Raw genomic sequence first — 22,666 nt, 5'->3', positions numbered from 1 at the left:
TATATGTGTACCAATACTTTAAAAACTTCAGTTAATACTTAATTTCAAAAGAATAACAATGGCTATTTATGGGTGATATTGTAAGAAAAAAATATGTCTCCCTTTAGAAGCATTTATATTCTCTACATTTTCTATAATAAACATAACTTTTTTTCTAATCATAGGTAGATAGATAATAGAATTTTTTAAAGAAATGGACAAATTACTAAGCACATGCAAGTATGGATTATCTTACAGTCTTTTGGCATCTCTTATGAGTGTTGAATTACGAATGGTATCTAACCACTTGACAGCACCAGAAATTCTTATAGCCGAACATGGAGAAACACAGTTCTTTATTCTCAAATGTTCTACTAGTTTAGTTTTCTTCACTCGTAGTAAAATCCAGTTCAACCCAGACTAGGAAAATTTGGGCAGCAAAAGAAAAGCATTATTTCTACTAAAACTACAGGATTCAAGTAACACTTATTTTAGCATCATAAGCAATGTAGCTTTTCCCATCATCTGTAAACCAGTATTAGTGATACTGGTGAGGTTCAAATGTTCCAAGCAATGAGATGCTTAATTCTAAGCATTTACTTAGTTATCTTTTCTGTTTTACTTATCTATGTATAACTTTAAAAAAAAAATCACACATAAATCATACAACTTACTCTCTTGGCTTCGTGCTCACAAGAACTCTTAGAGGTTTTCTGCTGTTTAAACACGATTTCAGGAAGCAGTCCACTTCACTGAAAGGTCTCATAAAAACTAGGTCTCCATTAATAGCAAAAATCTTTTTCCCAACTTCCATGCCAGCCATCTAAGAGAGAAATTACAAAAAACAAGTCAAAGTATATTTTAATAAGAAATCTGAGTTTTTCACAAAATCAGAATATGAAAACTTTCAGAGCTTAGAGATTTTGACATTTTAACACACCTGCAGTGTTTTTATACAAATTTACAAAGCAGAACTGTGGATGAGATAACACGGTTATCATTCTCTTTAGCCTAGTTTTAAATTTGAACACAGAACTTTACCAAAATTATCCCCATTTCCCTCCCTAATTTAACATCATACTCCTCTCTTCTGTTATATTTCACTGTTCTTTAGCTTATTTCATCCTTTTAACTATAATCAAATTCCAGGTTAGTTTTTTTACTGTGTTTTCCATCTATAGCCAATTAACTCAGAAAGTGTCAACTTCTGTATCTACATCAAGGACACCCAAATATGCATCTCTAGTCTGACATAGTTCAAGTGGCAAGGGAGAAAGGGAGCCTGGAATCCAAAGAAGAGAGCTCCAACCAACAGAGCTGTCAACAGTGCAAGCTGCTGAAAAGAGGACAAGGAAGATATTATCCCTCCACACCAACCAGCATGCACTTCTCAACCAGCCTTACTGCCTAAAAACTACCTGCTGTTTTGGTTGTCAGCTAAATGATGAAAACCTGAGAGGGGGCATTTTATTAGCGGCATAGTCAGATGCAGCTGTGCTCTAAGAACATCCTCTGAAAACGCCTGGGAGAAACTATTTCCTTCTCATAGACAATTACTGCAAATGGTCATTAGTTGGCCAGGTCCACTAACAGTGCATACGATCAGAGTTATTTTGTTTGAAATTAGTGTGCTGTGCAGAAAGCTTTGTCTTGCATGAACTTGTGTTTTGATAAAACAGAGACCTTTGGCATTAGCAGGTAGGAGGATGGGTGGCAGTTTACCACTAACTTTAGACAGGTTCAAATGTAAATATCATACTTCATTAATTTTCATATTCATTAAAGATCTAAATATTGAGAAGTTTGCTTGAGGATTAAGTATCTTCCACCCAGGGGCACCAAGGTGAGGACACTTTAAACTAGATATACTTGGGCCTTAGCACTGAAAAGTAGGGTCTATGAGGGTAGGGGATTTTGTGTCTTGTTTGTTGCTGTATTCCCAGAGCCTGGAACACTGCTGAGTATATAACAGGCACTAAATGAGTATTTCTGAATGAATGAATTAATTAATTAATGAACGAATGATCAGGAGTTTTTTTGTTTAAAAGGCTGGCAAAATTACCGGGTGCAGTGGCTCATGCCTGTAATCCCAGAACTTTGGAAGGCTGAGGTGGGCAGATCACTTGAGGTCAGGAGTTTGAGACCAGCCTGACCAACATAGTAAAACCCATCTCTATTAAAAAGAAAAAAAAAAATCAGCCGGGCCTCATGGCATGGGCCTGTAATCCCAGCTACTCTGGAGGCTGAGGCAGGAGAATCACTTGAACTCAGAAGGCAGAGGTTGCAGTGCAGTGAGCCGAGATCACACCACTGCACTCTAGCCTGGGTGACAGAGGGAGATTTTGTCTAAAAAAAAAAAAAAAAAAAAAAAAAAAAAGGCTGATGAAGTGAGAGAACATCAGGAGCATTAATCCAATGAGAAAACATGTCCTTCAGTGATGAAAGTTATACTCATACAAAAGACTGTCAACGGTGATGGGAAAACAGAAGACACGACTCTTGACAGAAAGGAAGAACCATCTGCCATGCATAATACAGTGCTACCCTATGCAGTCTCCATGGGGCTCCAGGTTGGAGCCTGTGATTAGTGAAGCTCCAGGAACAAAGAATGAGCCACTTGGCCTCCAAGAAGGTCAAGAAATTCACAGCTGAAGAGCTCTAGAACAGGGGTCCCCAGTCCTCAGGCTGCAGACCAGTATGGGTCCAAGGTCTGACAGGAACCAGACGCACAGCAGGAGGTGAGCGGCAGGCGAGTGAGCATAAAGCCTGAGCTCTACCTCCTGTCAGATCAGTGGTGGCATTAGATTCTCATAGGACAGTGAACCCTATTGTGAACTGAGCATGCGGGGGATCTACGCTGACCACTCCTTATGACACTCTAATGCCTGATGATCTAAGGAGCTACAGTTTCATCCCCAAACCATCCCCCACCCTCCGCCCGTGGAAAAATTGTCTTCCACGAAACCAGTCCCTGGAACCAAGAAGGCTGGGGACGGCTGCTATAGAATACCCACCATCTCCCAGCCCCTATTATCCCCGAGTGGCCAGACAGGACTCAGCTGCTGCTAATCCCAAAGGTATTCAGTAGAACCTGTGAGTAAGATTATCCAGAGACATTATGTTCAATACGGATAATTTCAAGGCTGATTATCTTTAAAGGCAGATTTCAGTTTGTTTAGAATTTCTCTATTTTTATGTCATGACAACACATTTAAATTAAATTCTAATTTACATTACCTCAGCATTAGATCCCCTTTCTACCAACTTTATTATTGGAACTTTATTTTTGTCTTCTAGCCCAAAGCCATAGCTGCCTTCATTGGATTTAATCTGAAATGCAAAATATTAACATTATTGATAAAGCCACTATGAAAAAAATTACAAGTCTAACAGAACGAAGTAAGGTGCATCACCATCAAACATGTTTAACGCAGTCTTCTGCTAGTGTCTATAATCAAGAAGAAAACTTATATAACATGTCAATAAACTTACCAATAATGACTTAGCTATAACATTTTCCACAACTTTTAAGTCATGTTTCATAAGTCGATGTTTCATATTTGATCCTTCCATTTCCTCATCCGAAAAAAACCGGAAAAGTAGGGGTTCATCTTTGAATTCGCTTTTTTCGAGGACTACAGAAAAACAGAGATTCAAATTATTTCAGCTAATTCAAAAATCGAACTCATTTTCAATAGCAGTGACATTTATAAATTAATACCTGCACCCACAACCTCAATTTTATACTCCTAGGACTAGTTACATTCACAAGTAGCCCTGGGTTTGGTTGTTTGTTTTTTTTTCTATTTCTTTCTATAATTTCGAGCCAATGTCTCCTTTTAATTACTTTTACCTACAGGATTTTGAATTTTTTTTTTTTATTATACTTTAAGTTCTAGGGTACATGTGCATAACGTGCAGGTTTGTTACATATGTATACTTGTGCCATGTTGGTGTGCTGCACCCATCAACTCGTCAGCACCCATCAACTCGTCATTTACATCAGGTATAACTCCTGAATTTTTTTAAAACAAATAGTATTTCTTCAAGGCTGACTTTTTAAAATTTAACCAAGTCCTTCGCTTTCCAGATTAAAATCCAAATTTAAATAAAAGATTATATAATGAATCAAAAAATGCATGCATCCAAAACATAGAAATTTATGGTGTTTCCAATCTGTAGTAAACATTTTAAGCATGTTTTTAATATCCCACACAATTATGGGAAAATTCAAGTGGGTTAAGTGTTGCCTTCTGTGTGTGAGCAACTCCCATTGTGTTCACTTTTGTTCCAACACTTCAAACCAGAAATATGTCTTCTGGGTGAAATGTGATTTTAGTTTCCACGAATTCGTGTTTCTTTTCTGTTTAAAAGCAATATTCTCAAATAACATTATTTCTAAAAGGTCTGGTTTTTCCCCCTTATCTGAACATTAGTATTTTCCCCCAAATCCCCTAAGATTCTTGGAATGCACTGATGAAATAAAGTTTATGTTTTGTTAGTATTTTTAAAAGTAAGGCTAAATACTGATACGAAAAATTTGTATTCAGTGAGATCCTGACAGCTGTCAAAATACTTTACAAAAAAAAATTCTCTATTTCTTATTTATCTGTCCTTAATACCTTGAAGGTTGATTCATTGGGCCAGAGACTAAAAGAAAGTGATCCCAGGGCACAGTAGAAAAAGTTAGGTTTTGTGATCAGACAGGCCTGAGTTTAAATTCCAGGTCTGGAAGTAAGATAAGAAAGTTACTTAATCCCTCTGAGTTTCAGTTTCCTCATCTGTAAAGTGGGAGCAATAAAATCTTCTACATATTGTTGCATAAAACCAAAATGAGGTAATAACTATAAATAACTTGGCATATAGTAAGCAGTCAAAAGGGACAGCTATTTGGTTTCATTATTTTTACAGAGTTCCAACAAATAATTGTTGACTGGATGAATGACTTTATTGATCTTTGGTTGAAAGACTGGATGGCAACATGAGTTAACAAATAAAATTATCAACCACAAATTTAAAAAACAACAGAAGCCATAACTAGCAATAGAAGTGAGAATCTATTTTATTGTTATTATTTTACATTTTTGTAGAGACAGGATCTTGCTATATTGTCCAGGCTGGTCTTGAACTCCTGGGCTCAAGCAATCCTCCCACCTTGGCCTCCCAAAGTGCTGGGATTACAGACATGAGCCACTGCGCCTAGCTCAGAACCTATTTTAGATTGACTTAATGATCTAAGCATTTTCCCAAAGCTCACTCAACGTTTCTGCTACAGCTGTTTCCCTCCACCAAACTGTCTTTTAAAAGGAGCATGATAGGGCATCAACAAAGCCAGGCATGAGCCACATTGTTCATGCTTTACCCACAGACTTTTGTATGAAAAACTTGATGTAACTCAACATTTTGTAATAAACTCTCAGATAAAATTACTGTGTGTTGGTCCTTTACTTTAATGAAACAAAATTGAAACTTTTGCAGGTTTTCAGCTTGATATTATAGGTTTAATCCCCTAACATGATGTAATTTCTTCCATTCATATCAAGGACCAGTATTTCTCCAGGACAACCCATAGAGTGATCTGGAGACAGTGAAACAGGATGGAATTTTCCCCAAAAAAATGATAACCATGGATCTTCTCAAAATCACTGTAACCTTTGCTGTACTTCCTTATTCATAAAAATGTAAAGATATTCTGAAAGTAACTGACAAATAGGTGTAAGTGCTATCAAATATATGTTTATAAGCATATTATATTAATAATTTAAAAGAGGCCAGGCATAGTGGCTCACACCTATAGTCCCAGCACTTTGGGAGGCTGAGGCAGGCAGATCACTTGAGGTCAGGAGATCGAGACCAGCCTGGCTTGGTGAAACTCTGTTTCTACCAAAGAATACAAAAATTAGTTAGATGTGGTGGCATGCACCTGTAGTCCCAGCTACTCCGGAGGCTGAGGTGGGAGAACCACTTCAACCCACGAGGCAGAGGTTGTAGTGAGCTGAGATCACACCACTGCACTCTAGCCTGGGTGACAGAGTGAGACCCTGTCTCAAAAAAAAAAAAAAAAAGAAAAGAAAAATAAAGAGATGACTGTTTGGGTTGGGTTTATGGATCCTATACGATGTTACAAATAGGAAAAGCTTACTCTCATTACCCTGATAAATCTAAGAACTTTATTTAAAAATTCTTGTTTGATGACTTACTTGAAGTCACCCCAGGGCACAACAGAAAGAGGTTTTGTGATGACTTACTTGAAATCATGAAACAAGAAAGAAAATTAACATTTAGTTATCAAAAATAATTTTTTCCTAGAGACCTATAATTTTGTTCTCTGAGGTAATTTTAACAATTTTTTCTTAAAAATAACAGTAAATAGTCAACCACATATGCTGTCATTTAGTCATTCTAATATATACTGGCATTCAAAATAAAACCACAAGTCTAATCTGAAATAGTCTCAAGCTTAAACACAAAACAAAACAGAAAAACTTCTAACTCAAGTCATTGCTCCTCTAGAATCAGCATAGGCTAGAAAAATAGGATAGAAGTCATGGCAATGGGTAGATAACAGCAATTAGACATAGGCATGGCACCAGCAGTGAAACCAAATGCAGTTGTGATGACCCAACCTGAACCCATAGCAAGACCCACACAGTCTTGCTGGCTTATCTCCAAATGACCTCACTGTAGCACTGGGTGTTCCAGTATCCTAAGAACCAAAGTGATGAAATACATCTGTAAGCTCCCAGGGTAAAAAATCCCTACCATGGTGCATAAATCCATTGTCACAGAGTCCAACGCCAAATATCATTGCCTCTTCTCTGGTGCGGCAATCTCCCTGTTAACCGAAAAAGCACTATGGGAGTTAATAGGCAACTAAAGGCTTTGTGGCTGCTTTGCTCCATTTAACATTCCCAGCACCAAATTCAGACAAAGTTTCACTTATAAAGCATGCATTGCTTTATAAGACCAAATGCATCTAATTGTTACAGAACATTCAATTGATTATGAAAACATTTTCTTTTGGCATTAAGTAAAACAAAGATTTAATATTTCTTGAGAAACAAATATACTCTATTATACACAAAACTACATAAGTAACAAAAATTTATTGCTACTGTAAATGATGATGCTACTGTAAATTAAACAATCATTATGTATGATCTCAGTCACTAACTATTCCCTTCCACCAAATGGCCTTGCCCTCTGAGGACCCCTGAAGAAACCTATATTAATACGATGACCTGTAAGACCTCACGAGTAAATCGTTTGGCTGAGCTAGCAAATACAAGCTTCTCTTTCATTATTTTGCCAAAAAAAAATCAGATCATTTAACTGAATCCAACATAATAGCCCAAAGGAAACTTTTTCTTTTGGTTTTTATTTAGAACACATCTATTTTATTTCTTTAAGTATGGATGCGTGTATATGAACGCACGCACGTGTGTGTGTGTGACCTTAGAATTGTATTGTCACAGTTTAAGAAGCTTTTTTTCTCACATATTATCTCACTTCTCCCCAGTCCTATCTTTTAGCACTTAGGTATATTACCAAATCTATTCTCTCCTCTCTGCCTTCTATTCCATTTGTATTGTCAATACCCTCATATGGTGTTTCTTCCTCTCTCTTCAAAATTACCATAATTTTTTCTGGATTCTTTCTAACATATGCTGTTAAACGATTAAACTTTTTTTTTTTTTAAAGGCGGAGTCTCACTTTGTCACTCAGCCTGGAATGCAGTGGCTTGATTTCGGCTCACTGCAACCTCTGCCTCCCTGGTTCAAGTTATTCTCCCACCCCAGCCTCCTGAGTAGCTGAGATTACAGGTGCACGCCACCACACCCGGCTAAGTTTTGTATTTTTAGTAGAGATGGGCTTTCATCATGTTGGCCAGGCTGGTCTCAAACTCCTAACCTCAGGTGATCCAACCACTTCAGCCTCCCAAAGTGCTGGGATTACAGGCGTGAGCCACTGCGCCTGGCCAGAATTAAACTTTCTTACATAGAAAGCTCAGTTCCAAAACTTCAAACAGATTGTTCTTTTGGAATAATAACGTACAAAAATTCTCTGTTGGGCTTTTAAAATGTTCCATATCTTGGTTTTATGCTTCTTCTCCAGCTTCACTCTCCAAAGCTCAACTCCATACCTCATGCTGTAGGCAACTTGGCCTCCCTGCTGTTGCCTGAAGTCTGTGCTCATTCTTCTGCTTTCACTCATGTAATTGTTCATAGCTGCAATGCCCTTCTCTTTACCCTCCACTCACTCACATTCTACCTGTCTGTCAAGGAGCAAAATAAGGGTCCTACCTCATGTTGTGACAAATCCAACCCTCACTAATCCTCCTAAGAACTACCAAAACACTTATAATCTGTAACTTCAAACTCTGCATCTGGCCTTCTTCTTCTTCTTCTTCTGTTTTGTAATTTTTATGCATTCATTTGAAAAATAGTTATTTTTCTACATATTGTGCCAAGTGATAGAAAAAAATATTAAAAAAATATTAAACCACTGAAGCACAAAATAATTCCCTGCTCTGAAGTAATTCAAATCTAGGGTAACTGCTTACTATTAGCTGTATGTACTTATTTTTTTAAATACCTGCTACAGATGAAAAAGAGTAAAAGTACTAATTCCCATACTCAAAGTTTAAAGCAGCAACAAGTGAAACTCAGCAACTTCTATTTGTCTATTTACCTGTGCAATTAACCAGTCTATCAGTTTGTTGGCCATGACCACAGATTTGTAGGTCCTTAAATGGTAATCTTTATCTCTACCAAGGAAAGAATAAAAACAAACAAAAAAACAAAAATTAAGCAAGGGAATACGTGAGCAGAAGAAAATATTTTCATTTAGTATCAGTATGCAACAGAAAAGTTTACCATTGTAACCTGAGTTAATTACCCAAATTATATGCAAATAAGAGTTTATTATGCATGTTGAACACCTGAAAAATCCTCCACCAGCTTATACTAAGGGAAGATACCCACAATGTTACCAAAACAGGACATCTCTTCTTTCACATTTTCTTATATCCAAATAGATTATTACTGCTGTATTAGCTGGAAGTAATTTAGTTGGAAATATAGGAAGTCCACACTTAACACTGTGGATAGGTTCTTGGAAACTGTGCCTTTAAGTGAAATGAAATACTGGATGCTGCAGAAACCTAACTCTTATTTACATCAATTAGCCTGTGGCAAAACTGGTTTCATTATACATCATTTCACTTAAAGTTGCAGGTTCCAGGAACCTATTGACGACATTAAGTGAGAACTCACTCTACAAAATTGTATTAATAAAGTAATAATAAAACAGAATTTCTTCTCCTTAAATCACAATAGATTATACTAAAAATCTCAAAATCTGTAAAGAAATGCCTTTTATTCCTGCTCCTGAAAGCTCCAGGAAGACTGGATTTGCACTATAGTATTATTCACACAGCTCTGCTGTAGTGGAAAACAAGCAGTTCTGTCCTGAAGTAGACACACTGAGAACTTGTTATTCTTTTTGTCTGATCAGTTCACGGACATAGTGATACCACATCCCCGGAGAACCAAGAGGATCACTGGCTCTCCACCTCAGACTCTCCGTTCAGTAGATTTCCCAGAACTGAGAAACCATTCAAAGTTCCGTTAGATACCAACCAAATTTCATGATCAGAACTGAATACCCAAGGGCAGAAATTTATAATTCATTTATTTTCCAGACCTGGATCATAAAAGAATGAAAAAGTGACAGTCTTTATAAAATGTTAAAAATTCCAAACTGCGAAAGACTTGAAGTGACTAATAATTACTAGTTACATTCATTGTTCTTTAAATCTGTCTCCATGCTTCTCACACCTCATCACCCGTTTCATCGTGGTTTCCATAAGTATCGTAAGAAGAAAAAGTGTAGTCTACTACAGACCACATGCGAGTCTGCGGCTCTTCATGCTAAGTAACTTTTCTTTTTACAAGCTGAGTTCATGCATATTAAAAGCATGACTATCATACATTCCTTCTGTTTTATGAGTTTTTCCCATAAATTTTCTCTTGACAACTCAAAAACAATTGTCATTTTTAGCCAAAGAAAAATTCCTTATCAGCTCTTACAGATGCAGCTTTCTTGATAAGAAATCTCATATGGCTAAAACATATTTTCAGAACACATTTTTGCCCATATAAAACCTACATATACACAGGTTACATGGTGCATTAAACATTCTTGTTTTCTCTTAGTTTAGCAGAAAAGAATTTTTAAGCACCCAACTGCTATTGAGTTAACTACTTAATATTAAGTTATCCAAAATATTTATGGGTATCTATGACAGAATTATGGCAGAGTTAATAAATATTTATTCCTTTTCACCTTTTTTTCCAGTTTGTGAAGCCTAGTTGTGAAAGTAGATAGGACACTTTCAGGATTTGTGGGTAAGATCCTGTTTTCTCCTCCAGGACCTGCAAACAGTGTGTTCTCTATGCAGTATAAGTGGGCATTCCAATACACTTAGCAACATCTGGAATCTTTATTTTTTTAAACTCTGCATTTTCTTGGAATTACAAACCAAAGTGAAAAATAGAAACACTAAATATTTGGATTTTATAGCCAAGATTGAAAAGCATTTTTATCTATTCTGAAAATGGTGCATGCATATTTTGTTGTGGACTATGATTTAGTCAGCAAATTCCAAACAATATTTGACCATTTCCAATTAGTTTAACATTCTATCAGTTAAGGTATATCAGTGTACATTGCAAAAGTACAATTTCCTGAAGATCTCCTCTGTTAGTCATCATAATACAAACCTCAAAGTTTTCTATTGTCTTTCTAAAGAGATAAACTAAAAATTAATCCTGATTCCTCTTTTAAAACAAGTGTGTCTCTTCAGAAGGAAAAACATGATAAAGAATAAAATTACAAAATTATACTTATTTACTTCAAAATAATTCTTAATTTCCAAGTACAGGATCTTTTCTTGGGAAAAAAAAAGATTATGAGGAGGAAATATTATAAAATAAAATACATATTCAATATTTGATTATGCAATTTAATTTTAAAAGTTAATATACACAAGTAATAATAATGACAAATATGTAAACAGTATTTCCAAATCCTCTCCCAATCAATCAACTTTTATTTATTAAATATTAACTGAAAGTGGATTATTTCAAGTGTATAATTTACTATGAACTAATGGCAAAATAATTTTAGAAATCATAATAAAGAGTGGAAAACACTGTATAATTACAATCTCAAGAAAATGTAGGGATATTTTATAATAAATTATTCCTTAAAATAATATTTTAAAGTAAAATTTTCACTTTTGGAAAAAAAAAACAAGGCAACAAGTTCTAGCTGAGTAATATTTACCTAAAACACAGTACAAATATTTCCATTTAAGTTTCCCAGAACTTAAAAACCAGACTCACCTTATCACTGGAGTAAAAAGGCTATGAAGACGACAATATAATCTTACACCCTACGTAAAATAAAGATATATCAGTAACGAGTGAGATCACCCCAAGGGACACACACATCAATGAAATTTTGAAGTAACAAATTAATTCACTGTCAATATTTGAGAATCATCACAAAATCTAAACCAAGTTAAAAATTATTCAAATGTCATGATACATCATAAAATAATATTATTTAAATCATTAAAAATAGGATTAAAATTATGCTATAAATTCCTCATATATGACATACACATATACAAAGGTTTTTCTAAATTATTTTTCATAAAATATAAAATTTCTAACATAAACAAAATATACCAATACAGTAATACATCTATAATACTTGTTCATCATATATCAATAAAGTATTGTCAACTGTACAAAAAACTGGCATTACATTTATTTTACACATTTGTATTTTTTTTTAATTCAAGTAGTTTGACAACATGTTGCTACATGTGAAAGAGTGTTCAATGGATATAACCTTGTGAGTGATGCAGCAGTACTACTATCATTTAGAATTAAGTAAGAGAATGAAAAAATAATTGAACATTAGAATTCTTGAAATACCAAAAATAAATGAAGAGACTTGCTTGTAATATAGTCGAATTTTCTAAACTAGGAAAATTTTGTATGTTTCTCAACTACCTTTTATCTTTGCGAAGAATGGCAACATGCATTCTAACATTGGAGAGGTTAAGGGAGAGGTCGTTACCTTTGAAATCACATCCTGCATCTCATTTCTTGGATAAAATGTTCCATCATCATAGCGAAATCTATATAACATCTGTTCTGGTTTGAACTGATGTTTATCAGTAACTAAGAATATAGAAACACTATATTAAAATAATGATACTCTAAAAGGGGCAGATAAACAGCAAATAATTTTATTAAATATATATTTCCAAATACTAAAACTTCTAGTTTTACAAAAATCTTTTCTAACACAGCAATACCAATCCAGTATTGTAACAGCAAGATTCATGACAATATTTTGTTTAAAATATTACAATTTCCATACAATGATATGAGAAATAAATTGACGTTTGTCACATTCAACTAGCATAATATATGTGTTTATATATGTACATGAGTATATAGTATTTATAAAGGTATACACAGTGTGTACATTTATATAAAAATATGATTTTGTGTTTTCTGTTTCTTCACAATGCTACAAAGCTGAGCAAAAAGTGCTCTTCAAAGAGCAGATACTCAAACTAGTGCACTGTGATTTGATTCTCGCTCCTACAAATGAATTTTACCATGTATCTGTTTTATCACACTGTAATCAGGCCAAGACCACACACACACCAATCTTGGCCATTTATCCTGTGTTTGGACCTCCAGAGTAGCTTAAATCAATTTAGTATCTAACTGATGCCAACATTGTAACTGTTCTTACATTAAGAATTGCTTTAAAATGTCAATGTTTTTTCTTATTGGAAAACGAGAGTGTTCATTCTTCATTACCATCCTCAAGATAAGACTTTGGTATTCATAAAGACTCCTATTCCCAGGACCTGATGCTTTCACTGATGAATTCTACCAAATATTTAAAGAAGAATTAATGCCAATCCTTCTCAGACTCTTCCAAAAATAAAAGATAAAGGAACACTTCCAAAACTTATATTACAAGGCTAGATATGAATACTACAAGAAAATAAAATTATAGACCAATATCACTGATGAACATGGATGCCAAAATTTTAAACAAAATACTATCCAATCAAGTTCAATAGCACAATAAAATGATCATATACCATGATCAAGTGGGATTTATCCTTGAGAACGAAGGGTAGTTCAACATATGCAAATGAATAATTATGATGCATCACATTAACAGAATAAAAGATAAAAATTATATGATGATCTCAATAGAAGCAGAAAAAGCATTAGTCAAAATTCAACATCCTTTCATAATGAAAGGTCTCAACAAATTTGGCATAGATGAAATGCACCTCAACATAACAGAGATCATATATGACAAGCCTACAGCTAACATAATACTCAATGGCCAAAAGCTGAAAGCTTTTTCTCTAGAATAAGACAAAGATACCTACTTTCTCTACTTCTGTTCAACATAGTACTAGAAGTCCTAGCCAGAGCAATTAGGGGAGAAAAAGAAATAAGAGACATTCAATTGGAAAGAAGCAAAACTGTCTCTATTTGTAGGTGGCATGGTCTTACATATAGAAAACCATATAAATTCCACCAAAAACTAATTCAGTAAACTTACAGAATACAAAGTCAACATTTAAAAAATCAGTAGTGTCTCCATATACTAACAATGCACTATGGAGAAAAGAAATTTTAAAAATGATCACATTTAAAATGGAATCAAAAAATAAGATATAACACTTAGGAATAACACAAGAAGGTGAAAGATCTGTACACTGAAGACTATAAACCACTGATGAAAGAAATTAAAGAAAACACAAATAAATGGTAAGAAATCCCACATTCATGGAAGGGAAGAATTAATTTTGTTAAAATGTCCCTGCTACTCAAAGCCATCTACAGATTCAGTGTGATTTCTATCAAGATTCCAAAGGCATTTTTCACAGAAATAGAAAAAACAATCCTAAAATCTGTGTGGAAGCACAAAAGACCCACAATAGCCAAAGCAACTTTGAATAAAAGGAACAAAGCTAAAGGCATGACGTTACTGACTTCAGACTCTGCTACAAAGCCATAGTGATAAAAACAGCATGGTACTGGATAAAAGCAGACATGTAAACCAATGGAATAGAATAGAGATCAGATCCCAGAAATAATTTCAGATTTATGGTCACATAAATCTGATCTCCCACAAAGGTGCCAAGAATACACAATGGAGGAAGACAGTCTCTTCAATAAATGATGTTGGGAAAACTAGATATCTACATGCAAAATAAATAAATTATTATTTATTAATTATTAATAATATAATTAATATTAATATATTACATGCTATATTGATGATATAATAAATATAACAATATAATTAATATAATTTAATGATATTATTTAATTATTATAAATGGGACCCTTTATCTCACACCATATATAAAAATAAATTCAAAATGGACTAAAGACTTAAACATATGATGTAACACTATAAAACTACTAGAAGAAAAGATTAGGGAACAGCTTCTTGACATTTGTCTTGGCAATAATTTTTTGGAGAGGACCCCAAAAGTATAGGCAACAAAAGCAAAAACAGACAAATAAAAATAGACAAATGCAATTGCATCAAACTAAAAAGTGTATGCACAGCAATTGAAAGAATCAGTAAAATTAAAAGACAATCTATGGAATAGGAAAAATATTTTCAAACCATATATTCAATAGGAGGCAAATATTCAAAACATATAAGAAATTAATTCAATTCAATACCAAAATTACAAATAACCCCATTAAAAATGGGTGAAGAACCTAAATAAATACTTCTCAAAAAAAGAAATAAAGATGCCCAACAGGCATATGAAAAGTTGCTCAACATTTCTAATCATCCAGGGAAATGCAAATCAAAACTGTAATAAGATATAATCTCACACCTCTTAGGATGGCTGTTATCAAAAAGACAGAAGCGTTGGTGAGGATGTGGAGAAAAGGAAACCCTTGTACACTGTTGGTAGAGATGTAAATTCATACAGCCATTTTGGAAAACAGTACGAAAATTCCTCAGAAAGCTAACAATGGGACTACCATATGCTCCAGCAATTTTACTTTTGGGTTTGTAATTCAAAGGAAATAAAATCAATGTGTCAAAGAGATATCTGCATCCCCATGTTCACTGCAGCATTACTCACAATATCATGATAAGAAATCAGCCTAAGTTTCCATGGATGGATGAATGGATAGATGGAGAAAATATGATATACTGTATTGCAAACTTGAAAATTGATAAGAGAGTAGATCTTAAATGTTCTCACCACAAAAAAGCGATAACTATGTGAGGTGATTAATACACTAATTAGCTTGATTGTGGTGATCATTTCACAATTTACACATATTTTAAAACATTTTGTATACCATAAATATTTGTCAATTATACCTCCATAAAGCTGGGAGGAAGGGGAGGGAATCTCCTACTAAATCTCTACGTTTTCTCTTTTTCAGGCTAAGTTGTTTTATATACTGTCTAATAAAAAATGTCTGTTTTAGAAAGTAAAAACCTCAAAGTAAAAGTCAAAGAGTTTATATTTAAATGTTTTCTTTACAGGGAATGCAACATTTGCCGAAGAGATAATTTGCTGCAAAGAGCTATATTTTTATGATTAGATGAAAGACTTTGACCTTTATTTTTTGCTAGAAATGTTGAAAGAGGAAAGAAAGTTGTCAGAATTCTCATTAACTACATTTGATGCATCCAGAAGAAAGTCAGAAGACTTGTTAACACACATAAACACACACATACATATGTGAAGTTTCAGCTCTTTTACCCCAGGCTATCCAAACGTTCTACATGGCTTATGACCATAAATTGTTTAAAAAAAAAAAAAATACAATACAGCTTTTTGGTATCTTTTCCCCAAGCCAAGTCATATGTAAAACAGACTGTATGAAAGAAATATAAAATCAAGAGAAATACTGTGAAACTCTACAACGTGTTTTAAGATCAGAAATTTTTTCTACTAGGCAATCTACCTATTCCCATTTTTATCCCTTAATAATCATTGAAATAGATTGTCTTGATATTCCAGAATTCAAGAAGTTGAGCCCAAATGTTTTTGCCACAATGAAACAAGTGGTAGTCTAACCTATTTGACAGGGAGAGCTTAGTTGTAAGGCAAATGCTTGTGCCTTTGATAACAAATCTTGGGTTAACCTCAACTCTTAGATGTTGCCTTAGAAAAACCCTGAACTGTTCTGCATTCGAATTTACTCTCCCAATTTATCCAGCATGGAAAATGGGTGTATAAACTACAGTTCAGGTCCTCTAGTGAAGAAAGTTGCTTAACGCAATCTTTTAAATAATTGTGTGAGAGAACCAGGGGTGTAGTGCAAATGTTTAACAATTGGCTCTCTGGGTGGTGAAGGTGGGGGGAGTAGAGGAAAAGTTCTGATTTGCAGCATTTGCCCATTTCTGTTGTATAAATACTCCCATTCTAACCAATTTCAAGCTTCCAACCTAAAGTCACTGACCATGGAGTTAAAGGTGCGGTGGCACTCATTACACAGTATTTTCACTATACACAAGCAATAGATATAAATAACCTCGACAGCATAGATAATAGTAAAACATTGTAAAGTAATGAGAAAGTGATACATTTAAAGATTGTTTTACAGGTCCGGCATGGTGGCTCATGCCTGTAATCCCAGCACTTTGGGAGGCTGAGGTGGAAGGATTGCTTGAGCCCAAGAGTTCAAGACCAACCTGGTCAATATTGCAAGACCTCATCTCTACAAATTAAAAAAAAAAAAGAAAAACAAATTATCCGGGCATGGTGGCATGCACCTGTGGTCCCAGCTACTCACAAAGCTAAGGCAGGAGGATCACTTGAGCCCAGGAGGTTGAGGCCACAGTGAGCCATGATCACCCCACTATACTCTAGCCTGCGCAACAGAGCAAGACCCTTCCCCCAACCCCCCAAAAGGGTGTTTTACCCTTTTTGCAACATAATTTATGCACTTACATGTTTATATAATTGAATTAATAATAATTGTGTTTAAAAATTAACCAGCCTACAAAATGTATTTAATTATCAGCTCTCAGGAGCTTGTATGAGCCAACTTCAGCATACCATAGGATATAACAAATATTAATAAGATATGAGGTCTCTGTTCTCACATAAGCATTCCTACTGCAAAGAGTAGCACCAGACAAGATACATATTGTCAGCATATCACAGAGAAAGCATACGCGGCCTCAACCCTAGAGTTCCTGCTATAGCAAGGCTTTGCTGATGGCGAAGTTCTCAATCATATTTGCAATGTGAATAATAGCAGTAATAGTCAACTTCTTTTTTGCTTGCTGTCTTGAAAACAGATGGTTCATTCAACTTTATTTTAGGAATTCTATTTTCACCAAAACGCAGCTGGAACCACATACTAATGATCCTAGTACATTTGGCTCATATCTCTTTATTCTAATAGAGTTATTCTATTAATGTGAAATTGCATAATATGTTCTCTCACCCCTAGTTTGCATGTCAACATAAACCAGCAACCTTTATTTCTTAGTAGTTTAAGTCTGTCATTTCACTCTGTCCATCAAGAAACCCAGCTGCTCTCATACTTCCTTCTAGAAAGGCAGAAATATGCTAGGATACGATGGGAGAAGTCATTTTTGCAGGAAACGTTGGGAAGAAAAACTAGCTGGTTTTCCACTGGTTAACACTAGCTATTGTAACAAACAAACCTCCCTAATACAGTGATTTATGTTGTAGAAGCTAATTTTTCATTGAGGTAAAATCCAATCAGTGGTGGAGGATGAAGGATGGTGCTCTCCTCATGCAGGGTCTGGGGTCTGACAGGCTCAGCCATCCTTAATGCATGGCTCCCAGGGTCACCTTGTGTTTTGTGTTTTTTTAATAGCCTGTACACTTCCCTTGTACATCACTTTTGTGTACGTGTCCTTGGCTGCAATTCAACTTCACGGCCTCCCCTTGACTGCAAGGAAAACTAAGAAATGCAATGTATGCACACCCACAAAAAACAAAAGCTAAACCAATTTGGTAGACAACTACTCAATTTCTGCAGCTGAGGCACAGTTCCCATGACAATATAAGATCTATTCAATCCTATTAAAGACAGGGTAATTATTATATATGCTTGTTAGCATTTTACGATGTTAGTATATAATAGTCATAATGTTACTTTTACTTTTAAATTTTTAAATGATGCTTTTAGCCTACCAGATGCTAAAAGCAGCCATATAATGCTTTTAGATGCTTTAATGATGCTAATGAAACAAGCACAAAATCATATACAATTTATAAGTATCATCTTTTCACTCAAAATATAATCATTCATTCAGCAAATATTTATTGAGCACCAGGCATTTGCTATATAACAACAAATGAGGCTCTTGTTCAGATGGTGTTTATATTTTTATTGGAGGCCAGGGAAGGGATAGGGAGATAAAGAGGTAACAAACAAAGACACAAGTAAAACAACATAATAATTTCAGAGTGATAAAGAAAGATTTCAAAGTAAAAAAAAAAAAAAATAGGACATTGGAATCACAGGACAGGCTGGTCTTCTAAAAGTCAAAGGGTCATGGAAGACATGAGTCGTGAATACAAGGATTTTTGTCTTTTCATTCACAGCTCTGTCTCTATCACTTAGAAAGGCTCCTGGCATATATTAGGGATTAATAAGCAACTGTTGAATGAGAAGAGCAAAAGCTAAGGTCCTAAATAGGAAGTCATCTTGGAGTGTTTAAGAAAGAGACAGAAGGTCAGGGTGGCCACCGTGCAACAAGTTAGGTACAATGCGAGGTGTCAAGCTCTGAGAGGAAGTCAGGGGCCCTATCACGTCGGATCTTGTAGGTCATGGTAAAAAGTTTAGGGCATGTAATAGGTCTGAACTTTTCTTTAAGTTTGATCGTAAGCAATTAGATGGTTATAAATAGAGGGATGCTTTGATCATATCCCCGTTTTAAAAGGTCTTTTTAGCTGTGACCTGGAGAGTGTACTATGGGAGTGGAGAACAAAAGTGGAAGCAAAGGAGGAGATGACGGTGACTAGAAAGAAGGTAGGGATGCTGAAAGGGAGAGAATTCATTGTTTAGGGACTTATTTTGGTGGTAGAGTTCACAGGGCTTGACGGTATCAGGGAGAGAAAGGAATTAACGATGATTCCTGGCTGGGTGGATGGTGGTACCATCATGTAGGCAACACCCAGTGTGATAAGGAAAGATGGGAAAGATCTGGTTTGTTTGCACAGCATCTAAGAAAGGAAATGAACATCAAAATACCATAGCCAAACATCCATATTTATTAATAATTCCCTTTTTCTCCTCCCCTACAATTTACCTTAGAAATTCTTTAAGCCTTTGTCCTGAGTCCCATCAACACTGCTTTCTTGGTTTTTGTCTGTTTGTTCATTGTCAGTGTTCCCAGGAGTCTAGTACTCCCTTGAAATGATTCCAAATATGTCTCTCACCTTATTTCTATCCTGAGCTTCACCCCAAATTCTCAATCGCTTGCTGGCCACTCCCCACTGGCTGTCTGACACAGTGCATAGCAAAGCCTGCATCTTCTCTTTCAACCCTGCTCCTCCTCCTGAATTAGTTATCTCAGTCGTTCAGAGAAGAAGGCTCAGAATACTCTAATCTCTCTCTTCATTCTTCATCACCCGCATCCGAAGAGTTATAAAATATCCGAAGAGTTATAATATATAAAGAGTTAGCTTTGCCAGAATCTCCCCATGGGTTTTTTCATGCCCATGGATGCAGATCTGCTAAAGCCCTTGTACTGCCACCCCTGGGTACAGCAGGGCCCCCTGAGGGGCCTGGTGCTTTGCAGTCTTGAACCTCTCCACTTCAGGCTCCATGCTGCTGCATCTCATAGCTGTGGACCCAAGTTCTGATCATGGCTCTGCTTAAAAGCATTCATCAGCTCCTGGTCCCCTTCAGAATAAGCCCAAATGCCACAGCAGACTTCAGATCTTCTGGAATCCAGGCTCTGCCTGCCTTTTTGCCACACCTCCCCTCGCCAGTATGTTCATCCATGGACCCATGTGAGGCTCTGTGCTGGTCCTCAAAGAAGCCACCACAAACTCACCCACCACTGTGCTGGAGTGCTGTTATTTCCTCCAGGTGGAATGCCCCTCTGCCCTGCAGTCCCTGGCAGAGTTCTATTCATTCTGCAATGCCCAGCATCACTGTCATGTCCTGTCCTCCATGAAGCACTCCCAAATACTCTAATTACTATAGAAGTAACCATGACTTCCTCCACAATCCCACTTCTCTATTTTCTAACACTTGCCTGTATTAAAGCTCTTCATTCTAAGGTTAACAAAGATAACCCCATAAACCTACACTCCCTGAAACACTGTTCTACACATACTAGGTACTGAAAATGTTGTTAAAAACAATAAGCATCCTATAATGTGGGGAATTGTAGACTAAACTGATGAATGGGATTAATATACATATGGTGAATAAATGTATTAAACAAGTAATTAATAAAGTAATTACCATGGTGAATGATTCCATTTTCTAATAATGCTTGTCCCAAGTGAACACCTTCCTCAGGCCTCTGAATCTCTCCAATTTCCAACAGCCATGACACAAATTCGCTGCAACAGAAAGCCAGTGAAAAAGCTAAATGGTTAATTTTTTCCCCAGCAAGTCTTTCCATACCATCCAGTCATGAAGCAACGATCAAAGGAATCTCAAAATATAAAGGAATATTTGCAACACATTTCAACAGATTATTTTTTCACATATGTAAGACCTACAGCGATTTAAGTTGAACTCTATTCTAGAAAACCCATGTCTGTACATACGGACATTACTAAACTATACTTAGTTTTAAACTGTTCAACTTGTGGAGGCCTCTAATAAACACAAAGTGGAAATTTTAGAGTAGCTTTAATTAAAAGGTTAGCATTAACATAAAGGCAAATGTGGGACTAAAGGATTGCAACAGATCCTAAAGATAGCTAAAGTCAGAACTGAATAGAGTAGTAACAACTTAATATAAAGAGGTAAACTGTCTTTAACGTGGTTCCCAGGCACAGAGAACCAGTGAGTTTAAAGATCCAGGAAGGAAGAACAAAACAAAACTGCATGTACCATGTGACAGGTAGGATTCTACAGAAATCCTCTCACTGCCCTCCTACCATACCAAGATTCCCTCCCCTTGGTTTTTCAATTATATTCTAATCTAGGTACTGCTCTGAAGGGATTTTTGCATATGTAATTAAAACCCCAAGCTAGTAAACTTTAAAATATGTAAATTATCCTAGTGGGCCTGATTCAGGGAGTGGAACCCTTTGAAGCAGAGTTTTCTCAGGCTAGTGGCATGAGAGGAAGTCAGAGAAATGAAAAGCACTAGAAGGATTCAATGTGCCACTGCCAGCTCTGAAGACGGAGAGGACCTGGTAACAAGACACGCAGCCTGCAGAAGCTGAGAGCAACCCTTGGCTGACAGCAAGGAAACAAGGACTTCATTCTTGCAGCCTCAAGGAGCTGAATCCTGACAACCACCTGAGTAAGCTTGGAAGGGAACTTTTCCCCAGAGCCTCAAGATAAGAGCCCCGTCTGGCCAGCACCTTGATTTTGGGGTCATGAAACCCTAAGCAGAGAACCCACTTGAGCTCTCTTGGACTTCTGACTGGTGTTGTTTTAAGCTGCTAAGTATGTGTTCATTTGTTATACAGCAATAGGAAACTAATGTACACCAAAAGACATATAAAAGTTTTACTACGTTGTTTTGAAAATGTGAAATTACTTGGTAAATTCATTACTGTATCTCATCTGTCATCCATAAGGAATATTCCAGCACAGAACCATCCATCAGAACTGTCTACCACACACTGCTGCGGCTGTGAAGGCCACAGTGGATTATAAGTTACATCTGTCACCACTGCAGGGCAGCCCCAGGCATCATAGATAATAAGGATGATGTTTTGCATCACTTAGGAGAGCCTCAGCTATACAGCGATTTAAAAAAAAAAGGTCACGTGGTATCATTAAGGGAACACTAAATACAGAGACATTTTACAAATAAAAAATATTATGTTGCTCATGTTTTAAAAGTCTAACATTTGAACTTTTATATAAATAATTGAATTTGTTGTAGACTGGCTTTCTTTTTTTGGTTAGAGAAACAAAGCCATGGACTGCATCAGGAAATTATTTCTTCATTAATTTCATAAACAAAAGCAAGAAAAATGACTAATGTCAAATAATTGAGGGATATAAAATTCTAAAAATGGGTTGTCTAGACTACAAAAATACTTCAAGGCAGAAAAAGTTAAAAATTTTTTATTCTTTTATTAAATAAGAACCATTCAAAACCATTGCTTTTCTATTGCTGCATAACAAATTCAAAAGAAAAATATAAGAAAAGGTGAAACACAGTGTAGCAGTTAATATCATGTACTTTGCCATAAGACCATGGGGACTCAAATCCTGTTTCTGTTTCCACTACCTGCATGACCATGAGTTCATGAATTTAGCTCTTTAAACCTCAGCTTCTTCATTATTAACATAGAGATAATATTAAGAATGTCGTGCCAGGTGCAGTGGCTCATGCCTGCAATCCCAGCATTTTGGGAGGCCGAGGCAGGTGGATCATTTGAGGTCAGGAG

The 22,666-nt window shown here is 35.8% G+C and overlaps 1 protein-coding gene across 2 annotated transcripts in view; it reads right to left on the bottom strand.

The window, feature by feature from the left end:
* PREX2 (phosphatidylinositol-3,4,5-trisphosphate-dependent Rac exchange factor 2) overlaps positions 1–22,666 on the bottom strand; it is a 289,450-nt gene that overhangs the window by 159,800 nt on the left and 106,984 nt on the right. For both annotated transcript variants that reach the window (XM_011940917.1, XM_011940918.1), the window contains exons 11-18: positions 20,547–20,647; positions 12,133–12,236; positions 11,388–11,437; positions 8,671–8,746; positions 6,742–6,814; positions 3,472–3,614; positions 3,217–3,309; positions 654–802 (exon numbers count right to left, since the gene is read on the bottom strand). In XM_011940917.1, coding sequence (XP_011796307.1) covers positions 654–802; positions 3,217–3,309; positions 3,472–3,614; positions 6,742–6,814; positions 8,671–8,746; positions 11,388–11,437; positions 12,133–12,236; positions 20,547–20,647 — 789 coding nt within the window. The remainder of the gene's footprint in view (positions 1–653; positions 803–3,216; positions 3,310–3,471; positions 3,615–6,741; positions 6,815–8,670; positions 8,747–11,387; positions 11,438–12,132; positions 12,237–20,546; positions 20,648–22,666) is intronic.

The sequence above is a fragment of the Colobus angolensis genome, unplaced genomic scaffold (assembly GCF_000951035.1).
Source record: "Colobus angolensis palliatus isolate OR3802 unplaced genomic scaffold, Cang.pa_1.0 Scaffold194, whole genome shotgun sequence".
In the NCBI taxonomy this organism is placed as follows: Eukaryota; Metazoa; Chordata; class Mammalia; order Primates; family Cercopithecidae; genus Colobus; species Colobus angolensis.
This window is presented reverse-complemented; position numbering and strand designations above follow the sequence as displayed.